Raw genomic sequence first — 22895 nt, forward strand, 5'->3', positions numbered from 1 at the left:
AGAATCATATTAGTATAAAATCTTTGAGTAATCTAATATTCGCGAGATAAATAATTATTTTATATAGATTTCGGTTTAAAACAAAACTAATTTGAAGCAGGATTACAGAAATAATATAATTTTTATTCGAGTGATCGGATAATGTATATTATCATAAAATAATAGCAAAAATATAAAATAAATTACTACTCAATTATTAAATGTTAAAAATTTTGACCATACCATCTTGATTAAACTGTCATATTTATGTTAAATGTTGTTATTTTTTCTTTTTTTGAATATTGTTCTATGGGTAAGACATTAATACGATATAATTGAGAATTGAAAAGTCAAAATCATAATTGTTTAAGCTAAAATAGAATAAATTACTATAATTAACAATATGTTTTTAAAATATCAAAATTAATATGAAGGAGATATAAAGTTTTAAAAATTGAAAAGTAAAATTATCGAATCAAAATATTTAATACTATATTATATTTATTCATAAAAATAGATATCAAATATCGAATAAATATATATTTTAAAGATTGGAGCCACTAATGTATTACTTCATCAAATTGATTAGAGAATAAAAGGGAGAGTAATAATTTAACTAGTTGTCCACTTTGGACCATACTATAGTCAATAAATAGTTCAGTACGTAGTATTATTTTTCATAGTCAAAATAATGATTGACAATTATTATTCTCAATAATTTCAATAAGAGTAATAAAAATTTAAAAAGTTGTAAATTATGCAGATACGTGTAGTTTTTAATTTTGACTTTCCTAATTTTGTTATCATGTCCACAATTAGTATTTAGAAATTGGAAGATTATATTTTTCTTTTTATTTTCTATCGGTGTTCGATATTTGTGTTTAATTTAAATTTTTTAATTTTTATTTAAAATTTCACTTAAAATAAAATGTTCATTATTAAAATCTTTATACACTTAACTCAAATTTAAAATATTTAATTTATAATAAAAAATATTTACCATTCCATTTTACTTGCATGGCTACGTATGTAGATGATAATAATTAAAATAATTCTCATATTTGCCTTCATAGGACCACATCATACAAATATAAATATCTCAAACTCTTTTTTATTCCCCCTCTCTTTTTTCTTTAAATACTTTTTAGCTTTTTAAAATTCACGATAAAATATTTTGAGATCGATGAAATATATTTATAGATTTCAATCCAACTCAGAAAGAAAAAAAAAAGAAAAAAGAAAGTTATTTATAATTTTATTTCCCATGCTAATCATAATCATGTTAGGCACCAAAGATATTTCACATGCAATTCAACATCATACATCATTTTCATTGAAAACATTGAGACCTATCATTTTCCAACAATCTTTTCGCTCGACGTCCAATAAATATATTGAGATTTGATTAAATTTAAATTACGTATTATAAAAGTTATTTTTTGAGAGCAACATTTATAATAAAATTTATTTCATTCTCATAAGCTCAAATATGAGATATTTAATTAAAAGTGAAGAAATTTCAATTATGTTAGATTTTTTTCCGTTGCAGAAAAGAGATCCCTTCCCTTCACTTTCGAAAATGATGAATATGAAGTTCGGGAGGCTGCAGGTACTATGGATCCTCAGGCATCCAATCGGATTGCTTTTCCAGATCTCGCCGGTGTTGCCTGTAGGTCGTGATGTGCCATTCATATATAGATTTAACTTACTTCTAACAAATTTAAGATATTTTAAATATTTTATTTTTATTAAGATAGCAATAAAAAAAAGTGATGATGGAGCAATTGTAATAAAAGAGGCAGGTAGAGGATAAATGCATTTTTCATTATTAATTTTTGCTTTTTGAATACACGTAATTATTATGAGTAGGAACATAATAAAGTAATAAATCGTTTTACTATTTGTTGAAGGAATCTCATGATCACAAGGGAAACATATTTATAAAAAAATAAAATAAAATAAAGCAGTTTAATATATATTATTGTGATATAATAAATATGTTTTTGAATATTTAATTCCAGAAGGTGGCATGGAAAAATTACAATTTTTTAAATAGTGAAACAAAGAAATAATTCATATAAGGTAATTAAAATTTTATTAATAATAAAGTCATAAATATTAAATAAATTTTTTACTGATTAAATTTGTAAATATTTTAGAACCACCCCTGAAGTCTATAATTCATAAACTAAAAACTTTGTCTATAATTCATAAACTTATATTTTGTTTATAAAACTAACATACATACTGTTCCATATATCTCGAGATAATTTATTATTCTCAACATACAATTTCTAATTATTTTTTAAGTATTATATTAAGTCAATGTAAAAAAGTTATTGACTTGACCAATTCTTAATTTTTTTAAAAATATTAATTAACAATATATTTTGTTATTGGCACTATGAAAAAAATATCTTTCTCTTGACTAAATTCAATGAACGTGAACGAAAAAATAAAAATAAATAAAAAATAGAGCTATCGCTGATTAAATGCATTTGATGCATGGTACAAAATGACGTTATTATACGTGCCACCGACTTTCTCTACTACTTTACTGAATTTATTTATTTTCTAAATCGTGTATAAGGTCTTATTTATTTTTATTGAAAATAATGCTATCAAAATTAAAGAGAAATTTTCACATATATCTACTCAAAAATAGTTTAATTATTTTTCAGCACTATAGTTTGATAATTATATTTTGTAGCTACATGTCATAGGGAGGCGAGAGAGGTTGGGAGAGAGAGGAGAGAGGCGAGCAAGAGAGGGCAAAGAGTTAGAGAGAAAGGTGAACTGTATACGTACATCAGTTAGATAATTGTATATTATATATATATATATATATATATATATATATATATATATATGGCAAGCGAAATTGGAGAGGGAGGAGAGAGGTGAGCAAGAATGGAAGAGGGAGGAGAGAAGCAAGCGAGAGAGGGCAAAGAGTGAGAGAGAGGTGAATTGCATAAGTATATCAGTTAGACAATTGTATATTATACATATGTATTTGTATATATGGCAAGAGAGATCAAGAGAGGGAGGAGAGAGGTGAGTGAGATTGGGAGAGGGAGGAAAGAGGCAAGCGAGGAGGAGAGAGGTAAGCGAGAGAGGAAAGAGAGTGGGAGAGGTGAATTTTATATGTATATCAGTTAAATAATTGTGTATTATACATATGCATTTGTATATATGACAAACGAGATTGGGAGAAGGAGGAGAGAGATTAGCGAGATTGGGAAAGGTAGGAGAGAGGCGATCAATACAAGGCGGAGAGTGAGAGAGAGGTGAATTGTACATGTATATCGGCTAAATAGTTGTACATTATACTTATGTAATTGTATATTCTGCCGAATTATAAATATACTAACGTGACTAATTATACAAACTCGAAGTCAACCCACGTAATTAAGGTATAATGTTAGTCGCGAGTGGTAGTTATGACAAACTATAAATATAATGAGCAATTAAATAGTATAAATTTGCTTAACCGCGTAATTTTTTCAAATTAAAATGTATATCAATTAAGATGTCATTTCTAGATTATATGATTTATACATGTTTATTTATTTATATATATAATAGATACATAATTTAAATACTAATGAAACGGTTTATAGTGGTGATGATGATAATGACTAGTGTTAGTGACTGATAATGGTGATGGTAGTGATATTATGTGATTAAGATAGTTGCATGTTATTATAGAGACTGAAGTAATGGTGGCAGTTGATAATGGTGATTCTACTGGTGAAGTTGATACTAGTAAATGATCATAACGTTGATAATAGTAACTAAACAATGTGTGATGGTAGTTGATAACAATGCTAGTTATGACGACGGAGTAGTTGGTAGTAAAAATTGACCACAGTCATGGTAGAAGGTGATAGAGGTGGTGGTGAGATTGACCATTTTTTCACAAGAGCTTATGAATCAATTAAATTACTGCTATTTTGTGGAGGTAGAATGACTGTTTCTGAAAGACTCTTGACTCGAGTACAACAAATTTAAGTACGTATAAAATAGGAAAAAGACAGTGAAGCAACTAATACGGAAGAAAATAGTAACAAGAACAAAATAATGCAATAATTGAAATACCATAACAAAAACAGATAGTGATAGAAAGCAAAAGCAAGACATTACAAGAATAAAAGAAATACTACGACAAACCCTTCCGAAGCAAGAGAACACTCCACTACCTACTAACCTTCTATCCTAATTCATGACTCCCACACCCTCCTATTTAAGGTCATGTCCTCGATAAGCTGAAGCTGTACCATGTTCTGTCTAATCATATCCCAACACTCTCAAATTCAGCTGTTCTGCTGAACGCCTTTTGGCAAAACAAATTCCAACTTTCATTTGGATCTAGGAAACGCATTTGAAAAGGATTCTTAGGATAGCTAGCATAACGAGCAACCTCCATGATCCGAATAGTCAACAGTATTCGGCTTCTATTGTTGTTTTTCTGGAAACCATTGACTGATATCATCCCAGGCTTTCGTGCTCCATATGTCATCCACAACAATCAAATACCTTCTTCTCTTGAGACTTCTCTGCAAGCGATCCGTTAATTCTGCATTTATAATTTCTTCCTCCTGATTGATTTCTACTTTCACGCCAATAGTGTCTTGAAGGAGGGATATGAGCATCTTTCTTAAGCTGTAGTCCTTGGACACAGTAATCCAAGTGGGTAATGTGTACGCAGACCTTACCCCAACCTTTGTGCAGTTAGAAAGGCAGTTAACTTTCCTTATATCATTACATTAAACGATATATTAGTATTTAAGCACAAAACATAACATCACAACTATCAGGTGAATTTTAAATTCTCATATAAGGATTTAACACAGTTAATCCGAAATCAACACAATCAAAACAAGAAATTACTCTGTGAACAATCAAGCAATCAAATCATCAAACACAGAAAGAAAAAAAGGTACAAACAAGGAACAATTATTGGCAGAATAACTTAAGACATCTGACAGACAATACATCACAGCTAACTCAACTGATTCACTTTAGCTTGAAATTTCGCGTCTCTCTTGGACAGGAATTTCCATCATCTGCTTAGTTACTCTTGAATGAGGCAAGAAAATGTGAATTACAACAAAAGTTGGCTTCATCCCCTGGATTTTTGACAAAGAGTTGTCGAGATTTATCTGCCATTCACTCCAAAGAATGAGAAGTTATAATTACATTGCTTCTTGTGAGATCTTCAGATTGCTGGCAATGCTTTTTACACTTCCCTCGTTATTTACCTTTAGGTTTAATATACTGACAATTTGTGCCTTGAACTTTTCTTATGTCTATTGGCGATATGGGCAGTGTAACCTATACCATAACACCGAAAGACAGTTTAGAATTCTCATCTACTGATGTAACACATTTCATCAAATGGTCATTTTACTTACCTCAAATTGTGTCATAGGCATAAACTTGAAGTATGTTGTTCCCCAAAATCTCTTGCTCTTCTTGGATCTCCTTAGCGAAATTCACAAGGGAAGGAGTACATCCCCATAACTCTATTCGCTTCAGTGTCATGCTATCTGAAAATCCTTTAGGAATCTCTTGTAAGAAACGGCAGTTTTTGATAATTACACGCTCAAGGCATGGGAAAGAATCATCGCTGGCATTCCAGTTCTTAAGACCCTTATTCTCTACGAGCAAAAATCTCAATTTAGGAAATCCCATATCTGACACTTCCCAGACAGTTTCTCCAAGCTCATCACCAAAGAACAGTAATGCCTTCAATTGGAGCACCTCGAGTTTGGGCAACTTGCTAATGATTGTCAGTTGCGACCATAATAGATGAGTTCCTTGAAGTGTCAGCTTCTTGAGATTCGGTGGGAAAGAACCCACACATGGAACTGGATGCTTATGAAGGAAATCAACTCCGTAAGCGTCGTATAGTAAGATTTTTAGTACCTCTAGCTCAGGTAAATATATGAGATTATCTAGGCATTTGGGCGCATCATAAAAGTGACCAGTCCGGCCACAAATCCCCAATTTTTTCACCTTTTTAATCCCTTCAAACATTTCTTTTGTGCAACAAACAGGTCTCAACCCGTAAACACTTTGCAGGTTTTCCAAAACCCGGTACTTATTGCCATCTACCTTTGGAGGAGAACACAAATAAAAACTTGCAGAGTCGAGATGCCTCAATTGAGACATCTTCCAGGTTCCATCTGGTAAGTGAAACTCAATGGGTTGAAACTTATTAACCTTACGAAAACTAACAGACTGTAGATTCCGAAGTTTATAAATTGGTGGATACCCACTGCAATGAGCCCTCAAATACCTTAAGGAAACTAGGTTTGATAATCCGTTAGGTAAATGCCACACGCCCGATCCCAGCAAGTCCAACACTCTAATAAGTTTGAAACGGTCTAATCCTAATTCAAATTCAAGATTGTACGGTTTTACCGCAAGAAAATGAAGAGAACGTATTTTACCATAAGTAAGGAAGGGAAGAGAAAAAAAATCTCGCGCTGGCTCTTGAGGAAATGAAACCCACCGGCGATCTTGAGGAATGTTGGTTGCTGAAAGTGAGGGATTCGAAACATACAAAAGACTCTCACTTTCAGATTCTCTCAAGCATAAATCATGGAGAAGATCATGAATCCTACATGTCTTGATTTTGCCATCCAAACTATGCTTGCAAACAACAATCAAACTTCTATCAATAAGATCATGTAGTAGACTACAAGCCTCTTTTTCCAAATCCCTAATCCCCCTCAGCTTAAAGAGTCCTTCTGCCATCCATAATCTGATCAAATTTTCCACAGAAATTTCACTAGCTTTTTTGAAAACTCCGAAATACAGAAAACAAACTTTCAAGTCGGGAGGAAGATGATTGTAGCTCAAAGCGAGCACACCTGAGCAACGTTGATAATCATCAAGGTTTACTAATGAGCTTACACTTTGAGCTACTTCATTCCACTCGTTCAGCGTCCTCTTGCTAGAAAGAGACCCTGCAACCACAGAAATCATTAGTGGCAAGCCTTTGCAATTTTCAACAACTACCTTACCAACACTCTCAAATTCAGCTGGACAATCTTTTTTGCTGAACGCCTTTTGGCAAAACAAATTCCAACTTTCTTCTGGATCTAGGAAACGCATTTGAAAAGGATTTTTAGGAGAGCTAGCATGTCGAGCAACCTCCATGCTCCGAGTAGTCAACAGTATTCGGCTTCTATTGTTGTTTTCTGGAAACCATTGACTGATATCATCCCAGGCTTCCGTGCTCCATATGTCATCCACAACAATCAAATACCTTTTACCTTTGAAACTTTTTTGCAAGCGATCTGCTAATTCTGCATTTATAACTTCTACCTCCTGATATTGGGGATTGATTTCTACTTTCACGCCAGTTGCGTCTTGAAGGAGGGATATGAGCATCTTTCTTGAGCTGTAGTCCTTGGACACAGTAATCCATCCACGAACATCAAAGAATCCCACAACTGAGGGATCAGAAAACAACTTCTTGGCAAAAGTTGACTTGCCTATGCCTCCCATCCCAGCAATGGAGATGACTTCCAGTTGAGATGAGTGCCCGGTAATAAGCCGACGCCGCATGTTCGCTTGTTCATTGATGTGTCCCACCATTTCGTTCTCAAGGGTTGAAACACGTGATCGTGGTGAAGTAGAACCACCAATCGAAAGATTTCCAGATAGCGAATTGTTATTCTTGTTCCTCTGCTTGATGAGCTCTTGATTTACAGAATAAATGTCTTGTATAGCTTGTTCCAAGATCTCACGAAGCCTCTCATTTGCCTCTCTTTGAATATGTTCATCCTTCTCCATAATCCGCACTATTTGTGATTCGACTTCATCTTCTACTTCATTTACTACATCTTTCACCTTTTTCTGCAGATCCTTCATCAGTTCATTATCAGAATTGTCAAGAAACTCTAACAGAGAACCAACCTTCTCGTAGAGTGATTTTGAACATTCTTTGTTACTTTCATGAAAGTCTAAGGCCGATTGCGAAATCAGGTGCATTGTTCCCATCAGAGAAGTTACAGCAGAGTAAGCAGCCATCTCCGTTTCTAACTCTATACAAGATTTGTGAATGAAGAGATTCGATTTACAAGTATATCATTATCAACTGAGCTGGTCAGGGTATAAAATACTAGTAATTGCTCGAAGTTTTCTAAAACATATCTATATTGCAAATTGCATTTTCTAATAAAGCTGGAAAGTCAACTAGCATATTATATAACTATTACAGATCAACTAGCCATTTATAATAGTTGACTTGATTATTTTTAAGGAAAAAATTATCTTGTTCAAGCTACTGAGTCTTCTTTGACCTGGTAAGCTTCCGAAAAGTTTACGCACCCTTACACAGCCTCAAAAGAAAAGAGGAGTTAGCGGAGAAGTAAAAGAAAAAGAAAGAGTTAACGTGGTTAGGATCAATGTGACCCTACGTCCATTAGAGAACAACTGCTTTTATATTTTATTAACAAAGAAAGGGAGAATATCACAGTTACACCTAAGAGAATTGCTCTCTCAATTCTACTTTTACAGCAATTTTATGATTTGGGGATTAGTTGTTTTACAAATGAGCAGTGAAATCATAATATCTGCAGGAATCCCATTTGATAAAGTAATGGTGGCGTTTTTTCCTCGATAATGTTGATGGAAACAACAAAAGGTTTGTTAATTCCAAATTTTGGAAATTTTAGATCTTTAGGAATAGTACAAACCATCATAGCCAAATACCTTTATGAAGATAGGTGTACTAATTCACTAGGTAAATCGTAGCAGCTAACTTTCTCCAAGTCCAGTACTCTAAAAAGTTTGAAATGATTTAGTCTTAATGCAAGACAATCTATGCTTATGCTGAACAAAATATGAAAGAGAACGCATTTTGCTGTGAGAAACAATGGGGCTGAATGGGATACATAATATTTACAAATAACATCCTATAAACAATATGTACAATAATATTCGAATAACCCCTTTAAAGTTCAGACAAACCAAATTTGAATATAAAATCTCAGAACAACATTACAGGGTGGTTTATACATATTCTAGTTTTTGTTCTTGCAAAGTTTTGATGATAAACTCAACCTCAGTTGACATGAAACAAGAATTACAATAACAAGAACAACAACATATGCAATGAGATCTCACAAGTGGAATATGGGGAGGAGGGTTATGTGTATGCAGCCTTACCCCTAGAGTCGGAAACTCACTGTAACTCATATCTACATACTTCTTCGTCTAAGTGCAGCCGTAGTCAACTGTCACCAATCTGCACAAAAATAAGATTCAACAAATGAATATAATAAGAAGGCCTTTAACGAACTTGGAATGTGCTAAAAAGAAATCTATTTTTTATAAGTTGAGGTGTCTAGATGTGTATACTCAAAGTTAGGGTGCTTGCTTGTCATCTGAGATCAAGTTTGAGTGTCTTAATAAGGCTGGTGATTTTCATATTTGATCTCACTTGTTTGGAAATAACACATAAGCAGGTGGATTGAACGGGATATAAAAAAGGAAAATAAAATCTTTATTAAAAGTTACTGTCTCCATTTATCAGTCTATGAAAAGTTAAAATACCTGATAAAATCATATCTGCTCGTCCTTGTCCCAATGCAAATATGCAATGCTCATCAGTATTTTCCCTCGAATTCATCTTTATACAACGAACGAAATCCATACTCCTCCATTCCTCCGGAGAAAGAAAACGTAATAAGCCCATAGTCGTTTGGTGTATTACCATTTGCGGTAGATGTATCCCATAAGCTAGCAAGAGGTACCAAGAAAAAATGAATAGTACATCCTGTATCATAATTTGGAAGAGAGGATAATTCTAGTTTTTGGGTCATCCACGGCATTCCCTCATCACGTATGGGAATCAAGTGAGCTGTGGTGTCAATTAGGTTGCCAGAGTAACATACAGCAAATCCCAGCAACTCATCACGTACATACCAATTTTCAGGCAAGTTGACAGATACAGTTTTACCTGTTCCCCGATGGTGGAACCAACTTGGGATCTTATTCCCACAATGCACAACGGTAAACACTCTTAGTGACAAGGAATCTGAAGCGGAGATGATGCCTTGCTGCAACGAAACGATATCCTGAGACAAGGAACGTGGAAATGAAATATACATTGAATTTAGGTCCCTCAATACACTGTCTAGCATGTGAATGTCCGACTTCAGTTTCATGCTTCCGAAGATTTCTGGAAATTCTTCTAAACTAGAGCAATCCCGTAGACACAGATACTTCAGAGAATCGATGCACAGACCTGGAAACCTCTTAAGTTGTATACAGTTAGTCAATGTTAATCTACAGAGATTTTTGAGAAATCCCAGGGAATGATGAATCTCTTCAAGATTCATACATTTTATCAGATTCAAAGTCTCCAAGTTTGGCATCCCCGTGAAACCTGGCAACTCTTTAAGCTTCTTGCAGTGTGATAAATTCAAGAATTTAAGAGCGCCAAGTTGGGACATGCTTCGAGGCAAATGCTCAAAATTATTTCCCCAGAGATACAACTCTTTTAATGAGGATAAAGATCCGATGTCTTCCGGAAGTCCTCCATCAACTAGATTGCAGTAATTGAGATTCAGATATTCCAATGAGCATAACCCTTCATTTACCTGCGGAAACACAAAGCACACTCCATCCTTATGGCCTACTTTTGTATTTCCTTTCTCAAAACTCAAGAATTTAAGCTTGTTCAAGCGGATGATGGAAGCCGGAGGCTGCGAGATTAGCCTACTATAGCTGGCATCAAGCTTCTCCAAGTTTTCTAAATCACCTATCTCTTCTGGCAAGATTTCAAGTTTTGAGCAGTACCGCACATGTAGCTTTACCAAACCTTTCAACATGCCAATGCTGCTTGGAAGAGCTACAATGTTGATCAAAAAGCTTAAATCTAGTTCTGTAAGACGCGCTTGGTGCTGAGAAACAGATGATGGTAGTTCTCCTATCACATTTTTTCTCATTTGAATATCTAACTCCAACGGCTTGATTCTTCCGAGGATTTCAGGAAATTTCTCTAAACTAGAGCAATGTTGTAGATTTAGAGATTCAAGAGATTCCACGTTAACACATGGAAACCTCTTAAGGCTTACACACCAACTCAAATTTAACTCGATGAGTTTCCTGGAACATCCCAGGGAATGGTGAACCTCTTCGAGATTGCTACATCCCTCCAGATTTAAATACTCCAAATTTGGCATCCCCGTGAAATCTGGTGTTCGTATCAGGCTTCTAGAGAAGTTGAGATTTATCCTTCGTAGAGACGGAAAATGCTGCTATATACAAAACACAGAAAGAATGACCTTTGTGTTAAATTTACTCCTTAGACTAAAAAATGCTGCTATATACAAAACACAGAAAGAATGACCTTTGTGTTAAATTTACTCCTTAGACTAAAACTAACAACATTTAGATTATGAGTGTCAACATGTGAAATTAGAAATTGTTTAAGTTTACATTTATATGGAATTACATGTTCAGAAAAAGGCAGAATACCTACACCCCCTTAAACTTGACATGTTTTTATTCGGTGCACACTTGAATGTTGCAATTGTCTCAAGTATCCCCTACTCTTCTCGCTGGTTATTAAGACACTCAACACGAAGCACTTGTATTTCACGCCGTTGCCAATTCAGGTTGGGGTATTCAAAAGACAACTTACGAAGTTACATCAATCAAAGGTGTGTTTATGGTCACTAGAATAGTTAAGATGTCTAATTAACACTTGTTGTCAACATTGAGTGTCGTCTACCTATGTATTTAACCACACACACAAAAAAAAACTGAATTCAGCAATTGTACCTTTGTGCCAATCCATAAATAATGCAGCATACTGTACTGGAGATCAAGATGAACAAGTCTTTTGGGTTCAAAATTTTCTGGCAATGATTTCCAAGGATACCAAATACACTCAAACCAACGCAAGTTGTTGGGCAGGTACTCAATTGTATCATCATGTGTATGAAAACGACCGATGTATAGTACTCTAAGCTTTTTCATCTTTTTCATGGCTTTTTTGCTTAAGCATAGATTTTGAATATAATGTAGCCAGATTGCTTCCACTGCTTTCGTCCCCTGATAAAAGGAGCATTAGTGTACGAAGCATAACTTTGAGTCCAAATATCGTACAAATTTGAAGTTAGTCCAAAGAATGAACTTGGGTTAAACAATATTGAACGGCTACTAGACTAATTCATGGCTTAATAACATAAGATAAAAGAACTAGGCAGTGTTATTTAAAAATGCCTACTTGACGAATTAGCCACGTTATGAAATTTATGTTACTTTTGCTTCTCCTACTAAAGTAAACAACTCAAATGGCGTATTTGCAAGAATATGAAGCAAGAGGAACAAATAACTGGAGTTGATTGCCCTATATGTCTTAGGAATATGAAAAACAGAAATTGAATAGTATTGCATTGTTTAGCCTACTTACTGTATTGTTGACTATTACTTCTTCGAAATCTTCAGCGGCCCATAGTCTGCTCTGTTCTCCCGAATCTTTTTGCATTTTCACCACATATCTACCCATATCTTGAATCAAGTCATGCATTTCAATCGTATCATTTTTGGAGATGAAAACAAGAGATTTGTCGATTAGGACATCCAATCCGTATTCAACACCAAAATCACAACTTTGAAGGATTTGAATGACTTCTTTTTTCTCATATCCTCGGAAGAAACATGCTATATCTAGAAACATCTTTTGCTCTTCGGGTTCCAGTCCATCATAACTTATTTTGAGTTTTTCGACAATTTCTGAAATCGAGTTATTCTTTATTTGGTCTACAGTTCTTCCCCACTGAGTTAGGCCTTTCTTATGCAACAACAAACCCCACACCTTGAGGGCTAACGGAAGACCTTTAGCATAATTTACTAACTCCAACGAGAACTTCTTAAAACGCTCATCTGGAACTTCTTTTTTGAAAGCATGTTGATTGAACAATTGCATAGCTTCATCATCAGGTAATGTAGGCACTTCATATATCGCATCATCCTTCTCTATCAAATGTCTATTTCTAGTTGTTACAATAACTCTGCTACCATTACCGAACCAACGAAGATCACCTGCTAAATACTCCAAATGATCACTATGATCTATGTCGTCGAGCACAATTAGAACCTTCATTGAACAAAGTCTGCTCGGAATTATGCTCTTCCCTTCGTACTTATTACTAACGTAATCATATTTTTTTCTTAAAAGTTCAGATAGAAGGATATTTTGTAAAGAATGTATTTGATTCCTTTTTGCATTTTCTTTAACATCTGCAAGAAAACAAGCAGCTTTAAATTGACAAGATAAGGTATCAAAGATGGCTTTAGCTAGCGTTGTTTTACCAACTCCACCTATTCCCCAAATCCCTATAATCCGAACATCGTTGATTTCTATCTGAAGCCGGGATTTTAGTTTCTCTAAATGAGCATTTATTCCCACAACATCTTGCAAAGAAGATAAAGAATACACACTCTTGCATAATTTGGTAGAAATGTAGTCCACGATCAGTTGAATCTTCTCTGATTCAATCCTACATAAATAAGAATATCGATTATGATTTAAATTGATGGAAACTCTTCCATTAAAAGCAAATATGTGTGTTTAACTCACCCGTCACGAATATCATATCCTTTTAGATTTGCCACAACAGTTAAGGCAGTCCTCCATCTTTTCACTTTCTTCATTGCCTCGACATCATCTTTATACTTCGATTCGTGTTTGGAAAATGCTTCTCCAAAGCTCTCCGTTTGGTTTCGAACATGTGATGGATCCACATCATAGAAAACCGGTATAACAGTTTGTCCATTTTTATCCTTACGTTCCATGATCTCCACTAGTTCATTCAAGGACCACCTCGATGCACCATAATTCTTCGAGAAAACTACGAGGGAAACTTGAGACTCTTTGATAGCTTTCACGAGTTCTTCTGGAATCGAATCGCCATGATCTAGCCTTTTCACGTCTTGAAAAGTGAATATTCCCCTGTTTTTCAAACCTTCGTACAAGTGACTCGTAAATGTTCTACGAGTATCTTCACCTCTGAAACTTAGAAAGACATCATACTTCCGCGGAGAACAGTATTGTGAATTACTAAATGATGCCATTAATTCAGTTAACTAGTTGAAACTTGAGAAGAAAGGAATGAACAGTGTGGTTCGGACAGAATAGTGGTTATGATAATAGTTAATCATTCAGATGGGGTGGATTTATTGCTATTGGACAGACTAACTGCTAGATTTTCATCGGTGTATGATTGGACCAACTAACTTTGGTACATCTCGACTAATTACGTGGAATATCTACCACTTCTCTCCGACAACAGCCGCCAGAAGATGAGAACAATCACCTAATATTTTTTTCTCCAACTAAATATCAAGTTTATGTGAGCTTTCTATCTGAATTATATGTTTACTTTTTCAATTTGAGCTGTCACTATTTATCAATATACAAAACTATAAGTGATTCTCTTTTTTCATAACTAAAAGAACATTGTAGAAAATTTATGTGTTTTTGAAGTCAAATAAAAGACCCACCTGATGTGCACCCCTAAATGGATCTAAACTCCACAGCAACATGGGCAGATAAATGTACAAGTGGATGAAACTGTAGTGAAAAAAGGGCTACTTTATTACGAGCGGAACTGTTAAATAGTCTTTCGTTCTTGATTATTGGTCGCAATTAAATATAAATAGTAGCAATTTTCAAGCATCCAACCTGAATGAAAAAAACAAAAATAAAAACAAATTAAAATTACTTTTTTTTTTCAAAAAGAATAATAATTAAGTTGTAAATCTCTATGGTCACGCTTGCCTTTGGGAAAGAAGAAGAGGCTGAAAATGGTTTTATATTTTGGATGGGTTCTCAAACTAGTCCAATTAAGTATACTTTTTTAGTAGTAAAATATCATTAGGTCAGAAATAAGTTATTTGAGATTAGTTATTATTTATCTGCAATATAAATATGAATAATATTATGATTTTAGAATAATTAATTTTGAAATAAGTATATATCGAAATAAACTTGTTCTAAATAATTTAAAATTAATTCTTTCTTATTTCTCATACTAAACGAGTCCCAAAATTAATGTAAGATGTTAATTAGATAGTTGAGCAATATTTCATTTACTTTTTTATACTTTTATTTATATTATAATAAAACAATCTAATCTATCAGAAATAACCGCTCTAACTTCAAACTTAATAATATAATGTATTTACATACACTTTGGTTATTGCTGTTGTGAACATTTAGGGCTTCTAAAACCGAAAAATCGGCCCACATTCAAATTTGACCTAATATGATTTGAAAAAAAGCCCAAAATTACGCCGCCATCCAGACCTATAATTTCCCATCTATAAAACCTTCACATCGTCCCTTCCCTTCTTCCATCGCTGGAACCTTATTCTTCCATTTTTCCCGATTGTTTGAAGTTAATGAATTTGTTGAGTTGTGTCTGCATAATTATATATATTTTGTTCTTGAAGTCGAGTTTTTATTGAATTTTTTGAAAAATATAACCTGATGATTCACTTTAGAATTTGGGGCGGGTTTGATTTTGATAGCCGCATAATCCAAAATGTGAAAGAAATCATCAGAAATAAAGCCATTTTTGTTGATTTTTTAGCAGAATCATATTTGCTTTATTATCCGAAAATGGTATTCTCATATCCTATAGCCTTGTAGAGCAGAATCTCTGCTATTACTATTTGGGAATTGCCATGAGAAGTACATTTTTTTCTTAAAGATCAAATTTTGGCCTATGAGGAGATCTATTATGAAAAAACACCATCTTTCGGGACTGAATGGTATTTTTTAGTACCTTGATGTTAATTCTGCAATTCTGAGGCCAATTTGATAAATTAGAGTGTAAACTAAACTAATATTATTTTTTGATTTGTTACTTGTGTGATTTAATGTGTGCTTATGGACGGTCAAGTGCTGTTTAGATGAATTAACAACAGTACTTAACAAAAATACATAAGCTATATTGAAAATTCATTAGGGTTCCTTGTTCATGTCTTTTCTTGAGTTTCAATCAGGAAGGCTATCTCCTAGTGACTGATATTGTTTTTGCAGACAATTTATTTTTCTTTTCGTTAGAGTTATGCAGGGTATTTGTTACGTGGTTTGCTTTAGGGGAACACAATTTATAATCAAAAATTCATAAACAACAATAATAACTCTCACCTTCAGCGACATGTATGTGCAAATGAACTGGAATTTGATCTGCCATTAATGAATGTTCATTGGTAAAAAACAAAAAAAGAACTTCAATTTGTGAACCTTAAGCAACTCTGGAAAACTAAAATTGTTATAAAATGGCCCAAACTTCTCTTGGACACGACAATTTGAACAAGTGATGAAGTAAACAAATACTAGCTAATGAATTGTCATTTCATTTTATGCAAATGAAAAGTGATGAACTTTATTGGAGTTTTGACATGTTGCGAATCCTCTTGAAAGAGAAGGGTATCTTATAAATACATAATTAAGTCGATGGAATCAACTCACCCACTTTAACAACATATCTATCTGAACCCAGTACTTTTGAAGTGAAACATAATATATACGTGCAAACCTGCTAAAATTTTCAACAAATATTAGATTTGCACTAGTGGTTTGACTTAACTTTCCTTCACACTTGGCAAACACAACTTACTTTTAGAGGGTAACATGAACAGTTTCTGGGCTTCAATTGAGCAATAGTAAAAAGAAATCTGGTGCACAAAACAACCCCATGTTCACTCAGGTCTGGGGAAGAACTGCAAATTCAGGGGTATATAAATGAAAATCGATGACAAGTCAGGAGGAAAGTTTCCACTCACCAACTCAAGTTACACGATAGCATAAAGCCGATGGTTTGTTCTTTTAAATGAAAATAACACATATCTATAAGATTCTCTTGGTGAACTACTCTGTCACTAACACTTGATTAGGTTTTCAAAAGTTCTCTTCATCTTCTTGGTTGTCATCTGAGGTTAGAAGATGATTTAAAGCGACTTTCGCCTTCTTTGTTTCTTTTGACTTATCCTTGGTTTCATCTTCGTCACCCTTTCTCTTGAGCGATTCATCTTTCCCAGCCACAATTTCCCCTTCCTCACTTGTAGCAGCTTTCTCTAACTTCTCCTCCTGCGAAGAGGACTTTGGTTCTGATTCAACCTTGTTCTCTTCATCATTTAGAGCTTCTTTGGAGGATGCAGTTTCAGGTTGACGTAAAATGGAGCTGACTTCTTCATTGCTTGCGAGATCAAGGGATGTTTTCCCTGCCTTGTTTTTAGTGTTAACATTTGAACCTTTCTTCAGCAAATATTTGACGAGTTCTAGGTGAGACCCTTGGGCAGCATAATGAAGGGCAGTCATACCCTTGCGGTTGCATGATTTGACAGACACTCCAGAACTAACAAGAAGCCTAACAACTTCTAAATGACCTTTTTGAGCAGCAAAGTGAATTGCACCCATGTCATCCATAGCAGCAGCCCCAACATCAGCTTTGTTTTTGCAGAGATAATCCACAATCTGGGCATGGCCAGACCATGCTGCTAGATGGAGCCTGAAGACCGTTTTAAAATGCATTAAACAAGGCGAATCAATTTACAAATAAAAAGTAAAGCAAAGTGATATGAGAAATTACTGGATCAAAGTGACTCGGTTCACTTGAGAGTTGGGAAAAAAAGGAAAGACACTACCAGTTATAACCAAAATAAAGCACAGAGGGACATCCAAAACTGGCCACATTATGGTAGTATTGAAGTCAGCAGGGGTCAGAATCTCAAGAGCAAAGAAATTGAAAACCAAACCACAAAAGTGCCATCAATTAAGTAGTTAAATAAAATATCTTCAGAAAAAAAGGAAATTACCGATGAGATATATCAGGTAATGAAATGTTGGTGATAGTGGTGAGAACCAAGTCAGATACAAAGGGAACTTACAGAGATAAAGCAATATCATAAAACAATATGTTTCCATCCTTTCTTCTCAGTTATAGCCAAAGGAATTTATTGAACCTACAAAAGGCAGTATCATAGATTTTCACTTTCTTTTAGTTTAATGATAATGTCTAGTTTGCATCCAGCTCAACTGTTCTATCAAGTACCTAACCCACTTGTAAATGTAGTGTTATGAATCATTTTTTTCCAATGTATATCCCTTGTTATCTTTTTCTATTATCTCAACATCTTTGTTAGGCCATCAAACAGAACTCTTTGAGTGCAATACTTATGCCTAGGGAGAAAATATGTTCATAGTCAGCAACAATAAGTAGATTTTTTCTATAATGAATATTCTTGGTAACTCAAAGCGGATCTTTCTGACCTAACAGTATGTTAATGTGGGGAGTGAATGTTACAAAGCCAGTAAAAATATAACAATAGCCACAGAATATATTTGGAGCATTAATTTACATGTAAAGGCATAAAACCACTCATAAAGCAAGTGCTAAGAAAGTAGAAGAGATAATCACACAACCTTAGGCTTGTGATAATCACAAAAGACAAATCTTTGCTCGAAAAACTTTGTGCAGATCCCCTTTAAGTATTGCTAACAGAACAACTTGCCTTTCTTTGTCATGCAGTCATGCTCATGGCAAACTCTTCACATATGTTTGAGTTTTACTACAATATATTCACCTTAGGCACTTCCTTTCCCTACTTCTAAAATCATAAGTACATAAGGAGACCGAGTGTAAGCTCCACTGAATGAAGTTTTTTCTCATATACCAATGAATATCCTATAAGGTTATCTCCATGGGCAGACCTCGATACAATCATTCCTTCAGATTGTCACGTCAAGTTTTTTAGCACTTAAAACAAAAGTAATACAGATGAAAATTCTACATATTCTTTTTTGGTCTGTAGCACTTCTCAAGGGGCAGGAAACATGGTCAAAGTTCTAGCAGCTTAGGTTTTGATGTCTCTCCATAAATGAAAGAAGTTACAAAGACCAAACTTAGAAATTATTTATTGGAACGAGCATCCAAATGGGTAAAGAAAGCCTCACTTTGACAGGTGCCATGCCCTTGAAGTAATTCTTAAAGCTAAAAGTATGGTAGAAGAGGATAAAATGTAATATATTGCCCCGGGGGTAACCCCTCAATCGGCCAAGGTTGGGAGACTTGTATCTTAGGTCACAGAATCAAGCCCTGCCACAACTGAAGCAAACAAACTCTGGTATTTTTAAGTGAATAAGGGTAGAGGGGTGGACTCATCATCTTCGAGTTTCGGGGGCTGCAGTTGGCCCAACGTTCTGATTTAGATGGATTTCTCGGTTAGAAAAAAAGGACACAGATACATATGAACAGAAATTGTGAAAGATCAAGGCCTCCCTGGTTCCTTCAGATTTACTGAGAAGTTTGTAAAATGACATATAATGTGACCTAAAACTAACAGTCAGTTTTTTAGCATAGCTACAGGTTACATGGATGAGACTTCAAATATGGTAAAAAGGGATGTGAATAATCTCGAATACCAAAGCTAGCAGCTTAGAAGTTTGACTTGAAAAACATCTGCAGAAATCTATATATTTTCTGAGACTTGCATATATACATTCAGAATAACATTCACACTTCCGGCATAAACAAGGTTTTGTGTCAATAATGTAGCAAAACTAAAATCAATCAGAAGTCTCTTATCACAACTTAAGTCATAGGTATAAAAGGAAACCAGCATTTACAGTGAGAAATAAAATCAGAAATGCCTCAAAAAGTTAATGTCGAATCTTAGTTACTTCTATCAAAACTGGTGGATTTACAATCTTCTTAATAGGAAATACAAAGTAACAGTTATTCAGGAAACCAAATATTCTCAACTTCTATCTAAATTTAGCTAATAATACACTTGCGGTGACGACAAAATGGTGTTTTGTCCTTTGCTTATCACCTTAGCTACTCAGAGAAGGACCCTAGATTCAAATCAGTGGATACAGACCCACTACTCTTTTGCCACAATGGATACAAATGTGTTGTTGCCACAAAACAACATTCGCCAATTAGCTCCTTAACATTTCCCAATTCCTTTTTTTCTGGATAAGTTCGTTAAAGTGAAATTCTAGAAATACCCACCATCAAAAAGATTCATAATTCCATCTTCAATCATTTTCTTGATACTACAATTCAAATTAAGATATTCAGCAATGTATTACACCCTCATAGTTCCCACCAACGAAAATATATGATTTTCTATAAACGACAAGTGTTCTGCCCTTGCTTATCACCTTAGCTACTCCACAATGGACCCTAGATTTCAATCCAGTGAGTGCAAACTCAGTACTCTTTCGCAGCAATGGTACAAATGTGCTCTTACCACAAAACAACATTCCCCAATTAGCTCTCAGATACATCTCACCTTAGATACCACGCGAAACCCCATTCCCACCTTGCTTATCACCTTAACTACTCCGAGGGGACCCTAGATTTTAAACCAGTAGATGCAGACTCATTACTCTTTCGCCATGATAGTACAAATGTGCAGTTGGCACAAATGAACATTCCCCAATTAACTCTCAATTCCTTTTTATTTTCTCGTTTATTCCCAAACTAGAAATACCCACTACCAAAATCTTCATAATTACATCTTCAATCATTTCATCGAATCCCAAAAATCCGAATTTAGCTGTTTTAGCAATGAATTAGACCCTATTACTACGATCCCACCTTCAACTACCCATTTTGTGAAACCCCATTTCCTTTTCAAGTCTAAATTCATCAAAACAAACATATAAACGATAAAAAGTTTTACTTTTGAAGAAGGAGATTAACGAAAACATACGGTGTACGAGAGTGTTTATCCCTAGTGTTGACAGCTAAAGGATTGGTGCTGCATAGTGTTTGAACAGCGTTAAGATCCCCACATCGAGCCGCCGCGTGCAGTTCTTCGTTCCTATCATTGGATTGTCTCTTAGGGTTCCCCATTTTTGTGAAATTGGAGCTTGGAACTAAAGATGAAGTTTTTTTTAAGGGGAGTGAAGCAATTTAAGAAAGAGGGAAGATTTTGTTGAATGAGAAGAGGGAATCAATTTATATTTATTTTTTTTTCTCCTCAAATACATGCCTAGTATATTTATTTATTTTTTTCGCGAGTTTCATACGTTATTAATTTATTATTATTTTTCTTTATTTAAATTATATACTTCAATACACTTTCATAATGAATTGATTAAACATTTATTTTCATTTAATAATAGGTTTGTTTAAGCCAATTTAATATCAAGATGTGTTCAAATACAAATAGAGAAATTGTTTGGTTATAAAACTTATGAGAATGTGATGGTTTAAGTAGATAGATAAAAATAAACAGTGATTGAGGTATAATAGTTGCAAGAAGGTATAGGTGTTTTTGTTTACGTATAAGAGTGTTGAAAAAAAATCATCGTTACAAAATATTATAAGGTTGGTCCAAATATGTTCTCATTTATTAATTGGAAGCTCTCTAATATATCAATATTTTGTGTAGTGAAAAATAATTAAATTTGTCCTTGAACTGTGAAATAATGTAAATGGCCGTTAAAGTTTGAAGAAGAGAGTCACTTTCTTGTGATAATAACATTGTCTTCTTCAATACTTGGAACCTCCAACGACAATGTCTTTAGCTCCACATTCAAATTAATCATTCGCAAGCTTCAAATCATCACAAATAAGACCGATACAATAAACTATCGTATCGATAGTTAAATCTTTGTTTCTCGTAAAACTCTATCAACATAACTCTACCACTCATTTGTCTCATCTATATATAGTGATATCAAAGCTCCACATTAAATTCATAAATATTAAAACAAACTTAGGTACACATTATTTAACTTTTAAATAGTTGAGTGTCAAATATTCTTTTGACAGAGATAAATAGTGTTCATAAGAAAAAAATTATAAAATGAAAGTATACACAAGACATTTAAAGTACGTATATAATGTATTTTTGCTCATGCAATGTAGTTGAAATATCAAATAACCCTATATAGTTGAGTTACTACAATAATACTATTATATTATTATTATTGATTATTATTATTATTAAATAGTAATTTAAGTTTCATAATAGAAAACTTTTTATATACCACTAATTAAAATGTTACCTTAATAATTTGAAATGCATTTATGAGTATTCCTTTTGCCATTATCATTGAGTTGCATTAACAATTTTTCTTCTTAATTGCTGAATTTTGAGCACATAAAACAATTACCGTTTTAGATTAAAAAAACTTAAACATTAGAGCATATGAAGAGAAATGTTTGAGTGGAGAGATTCATACAATATCAATATTTAAATGAAGAGAATATATGGTTAGATGTTACAATTTATTATTTTTCACTTCTTAATGACTTTAATTCCTAAACTTTTTAGCTTCTAAAATTAAATACATTAATTCACAACCTTTCATATACACAATTTCTCTCTTTATAAATTGAATAGAAAATATTAATCCATTACACTTTATATTTTCACATCTTATAGTTCTTGTGTAATCTTTTATTCATAGGTCATTTTTTTCTTATTGATATATTGCTTTATTTAATTAACTTCTTTCATTTTGTATGAAACTATAGTTTTAGATATTTGACAATCTTGACAAATCATATAATTGAAGTAGTAATGTTTTTTTACCAATAAATATAGTGTATCCCACATGATTAAAAGAAAAAAAAATTTATCACTAGAATCAGAAATTCTACAAATTCAATTGATCTTGCAACCTTAGTTGAATATTTTATCAAAAATATCATTTTACCATTTAAATATTGTATAATGCATCAATTATTCTAAAATAATTATATCATTTGAAATATTTTGTATTAAATAACATGGAATACACATACAACGTACGTGTTCGAGAACTAGTCATATTATATATGAGTTGCATGAATTTCCTATATCAATTATGATCAAACACAAAAACTTGAAAAGAAACCCCCTCTTTTTATTTGAAA

General features: G+C 33.6%; 3 protein-coding genes and 1 non-coding gene across 4 annotated transcripts; 1 reads left to right on the plus strand and 3 right to left on the minus strand.

Moving 5' to 3' along the window:
- Positions 1-4792: 4792 nt before the first annotated feature.
- Positions 4793-8022, minus strand: LOC101246269 (putative late blight resistance protein homolog R1A-3). The gene is made up of 2 exons (XM_010326189.4): positions 5394-8022; positions 4793-5313 (listed from the first exon to the last, which is right to left on the minus strand). Exon 1 carries the CDS (start codon positions 8020-8022, stop codon positions 5395-5397), a length of 2628 nt encoding a protein of 875 aa, XP_010324491.1. The 3' UTR covers positions 4793-5313; position 5394.
- Positions 4793-14448, minus strand: LOC101246552 (TMV resistance protein N-like). Its single transcript, XM_010326190.4, has 5 exons — positions 13589-14448; positions 12419-13508; positions 11785-12057; positions 9550-11255; positions 4793-9241 (listed from the first exon to the last, which is right to left on the minus strand). Exons 1-4 carry the CDS (start codon positions 14080-14082, stop codon positions 9603-9605), a joined length of 3510 nt encoding a protein of 1169 aa, XP_010324492.1. The 5' UTR covers positions 14083-14448; the 3' UTR covers positions 4793-9241; positions 9550-9602.
- Positions 14449-15731: 1283 nt separating this feature from the next.
- LOC112942094 (small nucleolar RNA SNORD96 family) lies at positions 15732-15827 on the plus strand. The gene has a single exon (XR_003247972.1). It is a non-coding gene; the product is annotated as a small nucleolar RNA SNORD96 family (small nucleolar RNA).
- Positions 15828-16699: 872 nt separating this feature from the next.
- Positions 16700-21036, minus strand: LOC101246844 (uncharacterized). The gene is made up of 2 exons (XM_004244378.5): positions 20740-21036; positions 16700-17528 (listed from the first exon to the last, which is right to left on the minus strand). The coding sequence occupies exons 1-2, from the start codon at positions 20880-20882 to the stop codon at positions 16919-16921; spliced, it is 753 nt and encodes a 250-aa protein (XP_004244426.1). The 5' UTR covers positions 20883-21036; the 3' UTR covers positions 16700-16918.
- Between the last annotated feature and the right edge of the window lie 1859 nt (positions 21037-22895).

Source organism: Solanum lycopersicum, chromosome 8, assembly GCF_036512215.1.
Source record: "Solanum lycopersicum chromosome 8, SLM_r2.1".
NCBI lineage: Eukaryota > Viridiplantae > Streptophyta > Magnoliopsida > Solanales > Solanaceae > Solanum > Solanum lycopersicum.